At 39.2% G+C, this 14533-nt stretch overlaps 1 protein-coding gene across 2 annotated transcripts in view; it reads left to right on the top strand.

Annotated features, from left to right (window-relative positions):
- The window catches only part of PDE7A (phosphodiesterase 7A), a gene marked incomplete at both ends in the record, with an annotated part of 95022 nt that overhangs the window by 30300 nt on the left and 50189 nt on the right, over window positions 1-14533 (top strand). The window contains one exon of one of the 2 annotated variants that reach the window (XM_084229648.1): window positions 12522-12581. The exons of the other annotated variant lie outside the window; for it this stretch is intronic. Within the exon in view, the coding sequence (XP_084085774.1) occupies window positions 12522-12581 (60 nt within the window). Of the gene's footprint in view, window positions 1-12521; window positions 12582-14533 lie in introns of those variants that run through there. 2 annotated transcript variants of the gene reach the window in all.

A 14533-nucleotide genomic window follows, 5' to 3' on the forward strand; every position in this document is an offset into this window, starting at 1 on the left:
ATTTTCTCTGTTCCTACTTCTCTCTCCTCTCCTTCTGGTATTCCTATAACTCTTATATTTCCTTTCCTCATGGAGTCAGATAGTTCCCGAAGTCTTTCTTCATTCTTTTTCCTTCGTACTTCTCTTTCCTTTTCTGTTTTGGTTCTTTTTATTTCTGTGTCTTCAAGAGCACTTATTCGTTCTTCCATTTCATCAATTCTGCTTTCATTGCTTTTCCCAGAATTCTTTAGTTCTTCCACTAATTCTTTGATCTCCTGCATTTCTTTTACTTCCCTCTTTAGGGACTCAATTTCATTCTTCTGATCGTTGATTATTTTTCCCTTATCATTGTTTTCCTTTATGACTTCTGTCAGTTTTTTAATCACGGCAATTTTAAATTCTCTTTCTGGAAGGCTCAGAAGTTCTTCCAAGTTACTGTCGTTGCAATCTGAGGGCTGGTTTTCTTTTTGTGGTGTGCTTTTTCTCTGGAGAGTTGCTAGGTTGCGTGTGGTTCTTCTCCTCCCTACTGTCTGTTTTCTAATTTGCCGTATGCGTTGGGACACTGTGTAGTTGGGACTGGCCGGCATCTTGGGTGAGCTTCTCTGCTCCCCTCTGGTTCCTCCAGGAGTCATCTGTCAGTTTCAAGCAGTCTTTATTGGAGAAAGGTCCCTGTCCTAAAATGTCGATGTGGGGACACACTCCCCTGTGCGCCTGGTCTGCCCCGGCGGTGGGTTCCTGCTCCCCCTCTGGGCTTGGACTGCAGGCCAGAGGGGGTCTGGCGTGGGCGAACTTCCCCCGCTCACCTCTGGCTCCTGAGGAAGCCTTCTGCAGGTAGTCTTTACTGAAGAAATGTCCCTGTTCTAAAATGGTGATGTGGGACACACTCCCTGCGTGTAAGGTGTCAGGCACACTCTTCTGCGTGCCTGGTCTGCCCCGGCTGTGGGTGCTCGCTCTCCCTGTGGGCTCAGACTACTTGTTCGGAAGGGGCCGGGTGTGGGCTAACTCCCCAGCTGGCCACTAGCTCCTTCAGGAGCCTGTGCTGGCTTCAAGTCGCTAGGTGGCGCCAGAGATCTCTCCTAGAGCCCTTGGGGAGCTGATTTTCCACCCCGTGGGACAGGGAGCAGAGCGGGGATGGTAGGGTACACCTCAACGGCTTTGGGGTGCTGTGTCTGCCTTGTGCCCCACCGTCGTGGGGAACCCACGCCCCTAATTTCGTGCCCCGGGTCTCAGTTCCAAAGCCCTCAGTTCCAGGACGAGGGCTGTAGCCCAGTTCAGTGGCGCGGGAATGGCGCCTTTTGCACCGCTCCCGTGCCTGGGCGCCTGGTTCCTGCTTACTCAGGGAGGGACCTTCACCTCAGTGAGGATCTCCGAGCTTCTCCCCGCAAGCCTAGGTCGTCTCCCAAGCCTAGGTCGCAGGCGCGGGGACCTGGGCAGCCGGGATCCTGGTCTGCACTTGCTTTTCAAGCGCGCCGAGCGCGCCACTTTCCGCGCAAGCTTACCGGCAGCCTGGGCTGTGTGCGCGTCTCCCGGGGTCTTTGTTCTTCTCTAATGGTGCCCAGAGCCGTTCGCTCACCGCCGCGGCGAATCCTGCAGGGTTCGCCTCAGCTCCCGTTCACGGGGTGTGGTGGCTGCAATAGTTTCTTTCCACTCAGAGTCCCACTTGCTGCGTCCGTTTTTCTTGTTGGCCGTTTTGGTTTGTTGTTTCCCTCCTCTCTGCCGGTCGGAGAGTGCCGACTTTGTGGGCGGGGGAGGGGAGCAGGGTTCTGCGCTTCCCTCCCTTCTGGTCCTCTTTTATGGCAACTTTCTTCTTTGGGCAGTTTGCTGGAGTCACTCGTTTATCTTCCGTGTCCCAGTTCTCACTGGGACCTGCCGCTTTTCCTCCCTATTAACTTTTTTAAATGGGAGATCTTACTCGCAGCGTCTCCTTGCCGCCATGTTGCTCCGCCCCTTAGATTTATTTATTTTTATACAATAACCGGGGTACAGGCCAGATGCACGGGAGGGTGAGAGGATTCACCAGGGACAGAGCAGGGAACAGAACAGGCAGACTGACAAAATACACTGCTGAGGGGAGCAGCGGGCGAGACAGGAGAGGTCTTCTACGCCATGTGGGACCCTCGCCGGCCAGCTGGGTTTCAAACCAGCGCTGCAGAGGCTGCAGACAGATTCACAGCTTGGCAATCAACCACCTGGACCTCTAGGGGAGGCCCAATTTTGTTGCTCTCCTACAGTGTTTAGTATGCTGTTGAACTCAACAGTGAATTTTTAATTTTAGATACTGTATTTTTGAGTTATAGATGGGATCCATTTTTTTTAAGTTGCAATTCATTTTATTGTGTTCATGTTTTCCTTTAAATCTTGGAATATATTTACAGTAATTTTTTCTTTTTCCGTTTTCTTCAGTTATAATTGACATACAGCACTAATAAGGTGTATAGTATAATACTTTCACTTACATATATTGTAAAATGATCACAATAAATTTGGTTAACATTAACAAAGGTAAAAGAAACAAGAACAAATAATTTTCTCAGATGATGAGACCTCTTAGCGTTCATTCTCTTAACAATTTTCATAATACCAAACAAGAGTATTAATTTTAGTCACATTGTCATACATCATCATACATATGTGCCATGTACTTATTTCTCTTTTGACCACCTTCGTCCATTTTCCCTTCCCTTTACTATTCCCCCCCTGCAATAAATCTGATCTCTTTATGAGCTTGTTTTTTTCAGATTCCACATTTAAGTGATATCATGCAATATTTGTCTTTATCTGATTTATTTCATTTAGCATAATGCCCATAAGGTTTATTCATATTGTTGCAAATAGATGTTTGCAACATCCATCAGCCATTTTTATGGCTGAATAGTATTGCTGTATGTGTGCTTGTGCATGTGTGTATGTGTGTTGTTCCTCACAATTTCTTTATCCATTTATTCCTTGGTGGACACTTAGTCTGTTTTCTGTGTCTTGGATATTCTCAGTAACACACTGTGAACATTGCAGTGCAGAAATCTCTGACACAGGTGATTATCTCTGTGGTTTTGATTGCATTTCCCCAATGATCAGTGATGGTGAACAACTTTTCATAGACTTGTTTATTCATATATCTTCTTTGGAAAAATGTCTGTTTAGGTCCCTTGCTCATTCATTTATTGGATTGTTTGACTATTTTGCCATTGCATTCTTTAAGTATTTTGGATGTTAATCTCTCATCAGTTATATGTGCAAATGTTTTTTCTATTCTGTTGTCTTTTGTGTTGTTGATGTTCATTTATTTAGTTCTATGTAGTTATAGTTATTTAATTCTGATTTTGTTTCTTGTGTTTTAGATATCATATCCAAAAAGTTATTGCTAATATTGATTTCAAGGAGCATTTTTCTGTGTTTTCTTCTGGGAGATTTTTTATTTCAGGTCTTACATTCAAGTCTCTGATTCATTTCAAGTTAATTTTTGTAAAGTGTGTAAGACAGGGTCTATTTTCATATTTTCACATGTGAATGTCCAGCTTTCCAAGCACCATTATTAAGGAGAATGTCTTTTCTCCATTGAATATTCTTGGGTTCCCATCAAGTATCAGTTGACCATATATGCATGGGTTTATTTCTGGGTGCTCAGTTGTATTTCATTGGTCTGTTTACCCATTTTTATGTCAGTACTGTGCTGTTTTGATTACTTCAAATCAGAAAGTGTGATGCCTGCTGCTTTTGTTTGTTGTTCTCAGTGTTGTTTTAGCTTTTCATAATCTCTTGTGATTCCATACAAATTTTAGAATTTTTTTTTCTACTTCTATAAAAAAATCATTGAAATCTTGATAGGGGTTGTATTTAATCTATACATGGCTTTGGGTAATATGGACATTTTAACTGTATTAATTCTTCTTATCTATAAGCATAAGATATCTTTTCATTTATTTGTGTTATCTTCAATTACTTTTATCAGTATCTTAATAGTTTTCAGTGTAGTGATCCTTCACATCCTTGGTTAAATTCACTCCCTACTATTTTATTACCTGTGATACTTATGTAAATGCTATCATTTTCTGTATTTCTTTTTCAGAGAATTTGTTTAGTCTGTAAAAATGCTACTGATTTTTATATATTTATTTTGTATCCTGCACTTTACTGAATTCATATCATAGATTATAATCTGAAAGTATTTTGGTGGAGTCTTTAGGATGTTCTATATATAAAATCATGTCATCTATAGACATATTTTTATATCTTTGTTTTCAATTCTGACATCTTTTATTTCTTTTTCTTATCTGATTGTGCTGACCAGGACTTACAGTGCTGTGGTGGAAGTGGGTAGCCTTGTCTTGTTACTGATCTTAATAGAAAAGCTTTTTGACCTTTTATTGTATAGTAAGTCCTTGTATACTAATTCCAGAATCTTGATTGCTTTTGTTTTCTTTTTAATTGTCTTCCCACACCCCCCTGTCCTGGTTTGGAGTTACATTTTCTTGTTTATTCTCCTAATTTGTAATTTTTGATTTGTCAACTTTTAAAAACTATGTAATTTAATTACATAGTGAATCAGCCTGACCCTTTTAGGAATAGTATAAGCTTTGTTACTGTGGGTCTAGAACAGTGCTGTCCAACAGAACTCTCTGCATTGAATGGACTAGTTTTGCCGTTCTAAGGTATGACATTTCTGGGGTCTCTAGATGTTCCAGGTCCTATGAGAACTCTTAAGATGTCTTCCAACTCCCCTATAGTTGTTTTTTTCCTTGTAGTTACTCTTTTCTTTGTCTTAGGCGGCCTCATCTTACCCATGCTCAGTTTAGTATTCAGCCAAAGATTCATGGGACCCACTTTCAGATTTTTGGAGCCTATTATCTTCACAGCTCATCCTCTCTGGCACTTAGCTGAGCAAATTCTCAATGCCTCAGCCTCCCTGAATTCCAGTCTCTGTGTCCTTAGCTGTGTGAGACTGATGTGCTCTAGCAGGGTTACTTTGCAGTGCTCTTGTGTTTGGTAGCTACCCTTCAAGAAAAAGCCTGGGCAAGTATAGGGCTTGCTGTGTTTTACCCTCTTCCCGCAGGAATCAAAGTCCTATACTACTTGTTTAACATCTGAAAACAGTGTTTCATATAGAAAACCTCTTTCTAGTTATTCATGATGGGAAGGCTAGTCCAGTACCAGACCTGTCATTTCTTAACCCTTGTTCATGTTATTAGTTGACATTGATTTTGCTTACTTCTGATACTTGCACATACTGCTTTTTCTGCCTGAAGATCTTTTCCTTGCCTCCTATGTGACAAATTCTTTGCATCATTTAAGGGTCAGATTACATGCCACCTTTTCCTAGTTATCTTCCTTGACACTACAGAATCATGGGTTAGGTGTCATAGTTGGTACTCATAGCATCTTACACTTGTTTGTAATTGTAATGACTTGTTGTGGTGATTGTTAGTGGCCCCTCACAAAAATCTTAGCTGTGCGAGGACAAGGATTTTGTCTTTTTTACATTAAATCCTCCTTACTTCACACTGGCAATCTCATAATCTCTTTGTTTTCTCTCTCCATTGAAATTCTTTATGTGAGATGAAATAGTGCTCATTCATTTCAGTGTGCCATGTAAACTTCAGAAATTTTTTGTGCTTTTACTGAATTGAGGAGAACAATTGCCATTCTTACTCAGCAATTTTCTTTTAAAAATCTGTCTAATCTCTCTAGAGTTTAGTATTTTTTTGTCTTTGGTGGCTTTGTTATAAATATTTTGATATATATTTACTGAAAAGCTATAGTCTGTTCAGAAGGTGACTTTTTCTCCCTTACCTACAAATAGTTCTCATTTAAAAAATTGTCTTGTAAGATAAATACCAGTGACCATTTAGTTGTTCAAGTAGCTTTAGGAATTCAGCATAGCTAGGCCTGTGGGGTGTAGTGGTGAATGAATTTTTTATTGAAGAGCTTTTTTTTTTTTTTTAAAGATTTATTTGTTTATGCATATAAGAGCTGGGGTACAGGCCAGAGGTGTGGGGGGTGAGAGAATTCACCAGAGACAGAGTGGGGAACAGAACAGGCAGACTGACCGAAGTACACTGCTGAGGGGAGCAGCGGGCAAGACAGGAGAGGTCTGCTGCACCATGTGGGTTGCTCCCTGGCTGGCCGGGGATTGAACTCATGCTGCAGAGGCTGCAGATTGCTTCATAGTGTGGTGCTTAACCCTTTGCGCCACCAGGGAGGCCCTTGAAGAGCTTTTAATAACAGTAATTTCTTAGAAAGTCCCCTTTGATTATTAAATTGAGTCAGTTATATATTATACTGTGGAATCTTAGAATTGGCAAAGCCCTTGAAGGGTATTTGTTCTAGCCTGCCCCACAACCTCCTTGATAGAAGCTAGTTTGAAACACCTCCTTTCAATTTACATGGTTCTAATTATGGAATTTTCTTATGGATTGTACAAAGTTCTTAGACAATAATATTGAACCAAATTCTATTTTCCACAAACTTCTGCCTATTGGCCTTACTTCTTCCTTCTGTAATTTCACAGAATAAAGCTAGCCTCCAATTATTTGATACAAGAAAAGTTTAACACCTATTTGTCCCTCTTTTTATTTCATTGCCTGATAGCTCAATTCATTTTATTATTCTTATCTGCAGTTTAAAATATGTATGTATGTGCTCAGCGAAATAAGCCAAAAAGAAAAAGAAAAATACCGGATGGTCTCACTCATAGCAGGAATCTAGAAAACTTAAATAATGGACCAGGAAAATGAATAACTATAAGAAAGTGAAAATCAAAATCAACAAAAAACTATGAACCAGAGACACTTTTAGGGGGGCGGGGGCGGGAGGGGAGGGATTGGGGTCAGAATGGGGGGCTGCAATTGTATGGGGAATATAACAATAAAATTTATAAAAAAAAAAAAAATATGTATGTATGTATTTTCCAGTGTCATATTCAGAACTGAACTCACTCTTATAAATGGGTCTATAGTGAGGATAATGGAGCATCCTTGATCTAATTCCTATCTATTGGTGCCTCCTAAGATTGCCTTTTATTATTGTCTCTTATTCACTTAGAGTTTAAACAGTCTTGCCTTTATTTTTTAAAGGAAACTGTTTTTAAACCTTCTTTCATTTTATATCAAGATGTATACTTTCTTTTTCAAGGTTATTTTTAAAGAAAACATGCATACAATGTGTTTTGTTTTGCAGATTTGATATGCATTTATATGATCTGCACCCTAATCAATAAACTGTGGAATAAGACATGTTCAAATGTAGAGTTTTGTTGGTGACCTCTAGAATTCCACTAGTTTGGTTTCAAGTACTTAATCTCGGGATATGTTTATTTGGTGGGCTAGAAGTCTGTTTAACTGTAGTATGGGATTCACATACTCTGTTTTGTTCTTAAAGATATCATTGGAGATTTCTGAAGCTTTTTTGAAATTAAGGTGTCCCATGATTCTGATATTCCCCTCATAGAATATACTGGTAACCTTGCACTTAAGAATGTACACATTGTGTGCTTCTTTTCTGAGTCCAAACTCCATAATTCTGGGATCTACACTGCTACTTTCTTCCCTCTAGAAATTGTGATCACTTCCATTTTTCTACATATTTTTTTTAAATAGTACAAACAGTGGATCCATAAGAAAATTTCTTAAGTTCTTTTACTACCATAAGATGTTGTTTTCTGGACTTTCATATTTGTAAAATATCATGGTGTTTTTATTATTTCCTGCTAAGACTAATCACATGCTCATTGTCATTCAGTACTAGGATATGATTAACAGAATGCTAAATTCAGAACTATACAGTAATATGACACAAAGGTCTCAATTGATTGGTAAAATCTCCATGTTGCCATAGTTTTAAAACAATTTTTGTTAGTTATCAAAGCTTAACTTTTTGGTAAGTTTCATCTCTCTTAAAATTCACATCAATTGAAGACAATAAAACCTGGTATGAAGTAAAAGAAACAAAATACCTACCCTGGTTTATTGTTATTAAAATTGGCTGGCATTCAAAATGGTAAAAGTTTAATTAGAGGGTTTTTTTTTTTAGTGTTCACATTATGAATTTGGTTATAGTTTTCTACAGACATTATATTTATATAAAGAACTGTGGGGTAGGCTATTCCTGTCCATGAGATTCCAGAATTATATACTCTGATGTCAATGCAGATGAGGTTAGCCTAATTCGGTCAAGAGAGACATGCTGAGTCTCTATATGGGGAGCTAAAAGTTATTGCCAAGATTGACAGGTGTCCTGTGGGTGGCAGACAGCCCCAGGGATAAAAATTTGTGCTTGGATTATTTCTCTAAGACATATACCTTTTCTTTCTATTGATTACAGTCCTAAAATAGTGAGGTCTGCATATAATAATTTTTCAGATATTAGGTTTATAAGCCCCAGAACAGTAAAACATTTTTTCTTCTTACAGTACCAAATTCAGTTTTAGCTGCATCCTTTGCATTAATTTTTAGTACAGTTAAGTGATTTGTGTCACCTTTCTACATTTCTCTAAGACTTGAGACATAGGGGGGAAGTTAATGTAAAAGAACATATTTGTTATTAGTCTAAAAGAGGCAGTTATTTCCTTGTAGACATGATTTATATGCATGATTTAACTCTGGAAAGATTTTTAGGAGGATTATTTAAGAAATAAAGATTATATAGAGGAGTGTTTATACTTATTGATAACCACTTTTGTTCTTGTTTCATCTTACTGAACTTTTTTTACTATTAAGAGAAACCTGTTATTTGTCAAGATAAATTAGTAAATATATGATCTTAAAATAGAAAACTGAGTCATTAAGATCATGCCATTAAGAAAGTTAGATGTACTTTTAAGAAAAACTTACTGCCTAAGACTTTTGAAACATTCTTGTGGTGTATATGTGTCATTAACAATGAAATAGCTGTGATTACAAAGTCAATACCTATTTTTACACAAATAGGTAATTTTCTGATCTGAAAGGCTTGTTTCTTCCCTCTTTATTTTGGCGTCAGACATTATAATGGATATTTAAAAATTGAATGCTAGGGTGTGGGGGAACATGTTAGAGAACTAACGCTGCATTAGTATAAAAATGAAAGCCAAGACCCCAGCCCTGCTAGGGTCCAGAGAAGGTGTCCCAGGGAACTAGTGGTGCAGGTTCCCCTCATGGGCCACTGTGAATTGTTAAGCCTAGAGTTGAGGTGACACTCAATTTTTATCATTCTTAGGTCTTAAATATTTAATTTGATTTAGCTAAAATTTATTGAGAGCCAACTCTGAGCTAGGCCACCTTTTATAGATATTACTTAACTCCTGTGAGGGGGGTGAGAATAAGGTTCAGTGAGGTAGTGACTTCACTAGGGCCACTCTTGGCATTGAAGCTCAGAAATAAACCCAAGTCCTTATCTTCAAACCCAGTAGAGTTTTGAAATCGTGGAAATAATTTCAGAAGTTCACTTAAACAAGAGAACTTTCAGGCTTGCTCACTTCTGTGTTTCTCTGTCTCATTTCTGATTCTGTCCTTTTTCTCTTGTTCAATCCTTTTCTTTTTGGTTTAAAGAAAATGCAGATTGTTGACCAAAAACATTTTATAAAAATATTAACTGTGTCAAACGTAGCATTATTATATTTTCTTCTACAGACTAAATTCTTTTTTAGCAGCTGATTGCAAGGAAAGTATTTAAATGAGAAGTAGCCCTGGTGTGCTCATTTGGAGTATGCAGCCCAGGTTAGAATGGAATTTATGACTGCAAGCCCATGTAGCCACTGGCCCAGTATGCGACCCCTTGCAGATGACCAGAAATTCTCATGAAATTTGAGCTAATATACATTCTCCCACTCTATCCTATTGCTAGACATCCTCTTGAGTTTGGTTGCTGGAACATTACTGGGTTGCAGAGAATAGTAGAGACCCTGAAAATAGCATTAACATTTGCACTATTTTCAAATATTTAGAACCATCATTTGTGTACTGTTGATATGAAAACAACTTTGTCTCCCCATGAACCGCAATGCATGACACAGTCCTGGAATGTACTGAAAAATCCTCAAACCAGTTCACTTCTCTGCATCTCCATCCCTATAATTGGGGATGGACTTTCTCCTGGACTGCTGCAGTGGCCTCTTCAGTGCCCATCCAACTGCGACCCCCCCTAACTATACTTGACCAAAACCTGCTGAAGTTCTTCAGTAGATTGGAAATAGCTTTTAAGACAAAGACAGATCATTCACAGGGCCTCCACTCTGGCCCTCATCCTGCATTACAGCCTTTGCTGTTGTTCTTTCCCTCCTACTTACCCTGCTTGGTTTTGTGTGTTCCATGTTATAAAGGAGCTGTGTGTACAGATCATCTTCCTGTCCTCTTCGTATTCTTGCCTCTTCATTTCACCTTACTCACATTCAGGGATTCTTGGAAGAAGACCCTCACCTTTTAACTAGCTCCACTGCACTTGAAACCAGAGATTCCCCTGCTCTGGGGCTGAGCGCCAGAGCACTACTTGTGAGCAGTCCAGGCAGCAGTGGATGGGGGGCATTTTACTGCCTGCCACCAGTGGACCTGCTCGGACCATACCATGCTGCCCCAGGGCATGCAGCCCCTGGTTCAGGGCTGCAGGGAGGAGCATAGGCCCCACTGAGCCAGCACCACCTTTGTGGCTGCCTCAAGCTGCAGGCAGTAGAGGGGCCCGTGGGTTTGGTGCCTGGATCGTAGAACGGACCCATCAGGTGCGAGCTATGAGCTGGTTGGTAAATGGTCCAATTAGCCATCAGATTGAAAATGGTCCAATCAGACTTGTGGGTGGGAGACCCTAAAAGAAGATATAAGGTAGGGCAGGGACCAACTCAGATGTACGCTCTCGCTTTCTTACTCTATGCTTGAGGAGGGCTCTCAGAAGAGTCTCTCAGACTCTTGAAGGGAGCACTGTACCGACTTCCAAAGAACAGAGCGGCATCTGGCAACCAACCTCCGAAGGAAGAAAAGCCAAAAAGCTTCACAGAGAAGCCAAAGAGCTTTGCAGAGGCTGACTGCCACTCCTGCCTCTGGGTTGGTTCTGACACTGCCTGAAAGGAGCACCAAAAGCTTCGGGCCTTGTGGCCCAAAGAGCTGCTGTTGGTGTGGGCCAATAATTCACAAAGAGCTGTAACACCAGCATATCTTATATCACCTACTAGTCACTGGCACTACTGGCAGTGCTGCTCAGCACTGTTGATGGGTGACTGGCACTCTGTGTCTGGGTCACTGTTTGAGAGCTGTTGATTGTCCAGCGCTGCCTCTGGTGCTGTCCGTCCTGACCTTCAGACTTGCTGCAGGCTGCCTGTAGCGCCTCCAGCTGCGGTGAGTTGGGGCCTGGCCTACTGCTGGCCCAACTGCCGTGAGGTCCGGGCCCTGGTTGATGGGACAGTGCTCTCTTAGATGAGCGGCTTCTTGTTTAGAACTTTTGTAAACTGTGGACAAAACCTGGGGTGAGATAGCTGGTCACTTGTGGCCTTGAGAACTCTTTATTTCCCCCATTTATTAAATAAATCCCATTTTGTTCCCTGAACCTGAGTGGTCTTGCAAGTGTCCTCCTACCGAGCCCCGGCCTGCTGTAGCCCCACTGTAGCCCCTCGGTAGCAGTCTTTTCACACTTGTTATGGTTGCAGTTTCGTGTTTATTTGCAGCCTTTGATTAATGTAAAGTGGCTAAACTGTAAGCTTCACAAGGGCAGGAGAGCGAATCATCTGTCTTTACTTGAAGATTCTGTCCCTGTCATCTAGCACAGGGTTTGGTAGCTATTTTCATGAAAGGCTTGCGATTCACAGCCTCATAGCTTCTGAGATCCTGAACATGGATGAATGTTGGTACACTTTGTCCATAGAGTTCATTCACAGCCCAGAGAAAAATGAGACATATTGTACAATAAGATTGTAATTAGGACTTGGAAGTAACATGCTTTTAATTATTTGAAAATGCTATGTTAGACTGGCCTTTCTCAAATCCAAAATGACTGAATTATGTTAAATTGCTCAGACAACACTTGTGCAAGTCTAACATACGAAAAGTAATCTAGATCTAAAGGAAATAAAGTTGAACAAATTCAGTGTTAACAGTTGAAAAGATAGAATGAATTGCTTAGATATTTTTGAATGCCAGGTCATTATACCTGTGAAGTTGGTCTTGGTGCACAAGATGAGGAAATTTTCAGTACTGCTAAACTTTTTTAGGAAATGTTTTCAAAGCATTCTGTGAAGATTTTAGAAGTGTTCGGGGCTAAGCTGAACCCTCTTCTCTCTACATTTTTTGTGAGACTATTAGGTGACCTTCACTAAAGTTTTTTTCTTTCCTCTTCCAACCTTATGCTGTTCTACCCCAACTCTGGGGTTGTGACATGAAGCACGCGCTGGGTAGGAAGGTCTGCTGGCAGCGCATTCTCAGCGGAGTCAGGTGATCCTTGTTTGAAGGCAGCTGCCTGAGGTTCAAGGCAGTCAGTGTCCCCTCTCCTGTCTCGGGACAGCTGGTTGTTATCAAACGCCTAACAAGTCTTCCTTGCTCATTACTCTCTGGAGAGGAGAAAGATTATGTTGCGGGCTTTTGAGTGATCCAATGGGAATTACACTGATCTGGTGTCTGGCCTTGGTTCTTATCAAGTGGATTGCCTCTAAGGTAGGCCATCTTTATTTTTAGGCTTGTGACATTAATCATTAGTTTGGTTGGAATGAAATAATCAAATTTCTTGTTTTGCTTTAGTTTTAAATTTCTCTGATTAAAAGAGCTGTAAGTTTAAAAGAGCTATTTGAAGCTTAAAAGTACTGTGTGTAACATTTTTTTCTTCTCCCACCTTATTCTTTTTTCTGGCATCATTCAGCAATTTTGAAGTAGCTTTCCTCAGTATCATTCCTTTAAAGAAAATTTTATGATTAAAGGAATTCAGCTTTTAAAATAACTACACAAAATTAGGCTTTCGCTATACATATCTTAAACAGTCTCCTTTGGAGATAGACTTTACTAATGCTAATATATTTAAAGTATCAAAGATTTCTAAACAGCTATAAACTTATACCATCCTCTATCGTGTCCTCTCCTAAGGTCCTGTGCTGCTAAACTGTTTGACTGACTTGTAATTAAGTCAGTGTGGTGGGGAAAAAAGTAATGTGATTGTGTATGTTTTTCAAATTGAATCCTAAACATCAGACTTGAGAAATGTTTGCTGGGATGCTAATCATTTGCCCTTTAGATGAGTCTAAACTAAAAATATTACTTAAAATTTATCTGTATTTGCATAAAAATAATTCTTTCACCTACCATTCAGCATTCTTTCTGTATTAAGAAATTGAAGAGTATTAATTTTAAGTTTGTAAAGCTACTGCTATTTAATAAGCAACATAGAGCTTCAATAAAGCTAAATTTCTTTTTCAAGCAAGATTTTAATCCCTGATACATAATGTTTCACATTTAAATATAACATTTTAAGCATACTTATCTTTTATTTGAAGTGATCATGTTTTCTTAGTGAATGATTAAAGAAATATCTTAAAAGTACAAAAATTTTAAAATCCTTGTTTTATAAGCATTTTGTTGCACTGACAGTTATTTACTCATTGTTTTTTAAAAGATTAGCTTACCACATTATTGAATAAAGGTCAAGATAATATTAGTACTACATGAGTTGAATTGTGGATGTTTACAGATACTTTTTCCTTTTTTATCACCAAAACATAAGTTTTTAGACATAGACTGCTAATGTTTGTGATTTTTTAAAAAATGTATTGTTTGCATAGAGAAGAGTAATGGAAAAGATAATATTTGAATAATATGTTAATTTTTTTGGTAATGTTACCCCAAAAATTATTTAGTGCTACTAAATAAATGGGGTGAGATAGCCTTTGACCATCAGTATGTTAAACTACAAAATGGGTCCAATAAAACCTACCTTATACAGGCCCTGTGTGGGTTAAATGAGATTTTTGTATAAAAGCACCTGGCACATTTTTCTGGCACAGAGTAGGGACTCAAAAAGTGATAGTTAATATATATTATTACTTTTACCATGTAAGAGAACACATGCTTTACAATAGATCAGTTTAGTGGAAAACTTGAACAAGACAAAAAAACAATGACACGTAAAATATTCTTTGCTCAGTTTGAAAACATCTGTCTTTAAAAAGTTATGTATTAACTAATATTGTAAACACCTTTTGTCATTTAACCTTTTAAGTCAAAACTTATGTGGAAGAGTGACTGATTCCAGGTGAGTGTCTTAACAGGACACTCAGAACTCCTGTTTGTGTGGCCATGGATCCTTTTGGAACCTTGCAGTTTAACTTGTTTATGCTGTAGCTGTCAGTTTCTGATTAGCTCGGCCTCGCCCATGTTTTGACCTATACTAGTTTGCTTTACAAGCTGTTCCCAGCATGGCTAAATTAGAAGAGTCACGAGTAGAAGCTTCTCAGTTATTTCCATTCACTGGTGAGATGAAGTGGCAATGTGGATGATAGTTCAGTGTTTTATGACTGACAGTGTGACACAGGGTTTTGATTAATTTTGTTTTCCTAATTTTATTAAAAATAGAATTTTACTAGTATGACTTTTAAAATGACAATCTTAAAAAATCATGT

This window comes from Talpa europaea (genome assembly GCF_964194135.1).
Source record: "Talpa europaea genome assembly, chromosome: 3".
Taxonomy (NCBI): domain Eukaryota; kingdom Metazoa; phylum Chordata; class Mammalia; order Eulipotyphla; family Talpidae; genus Talpa; species Talpa europaea.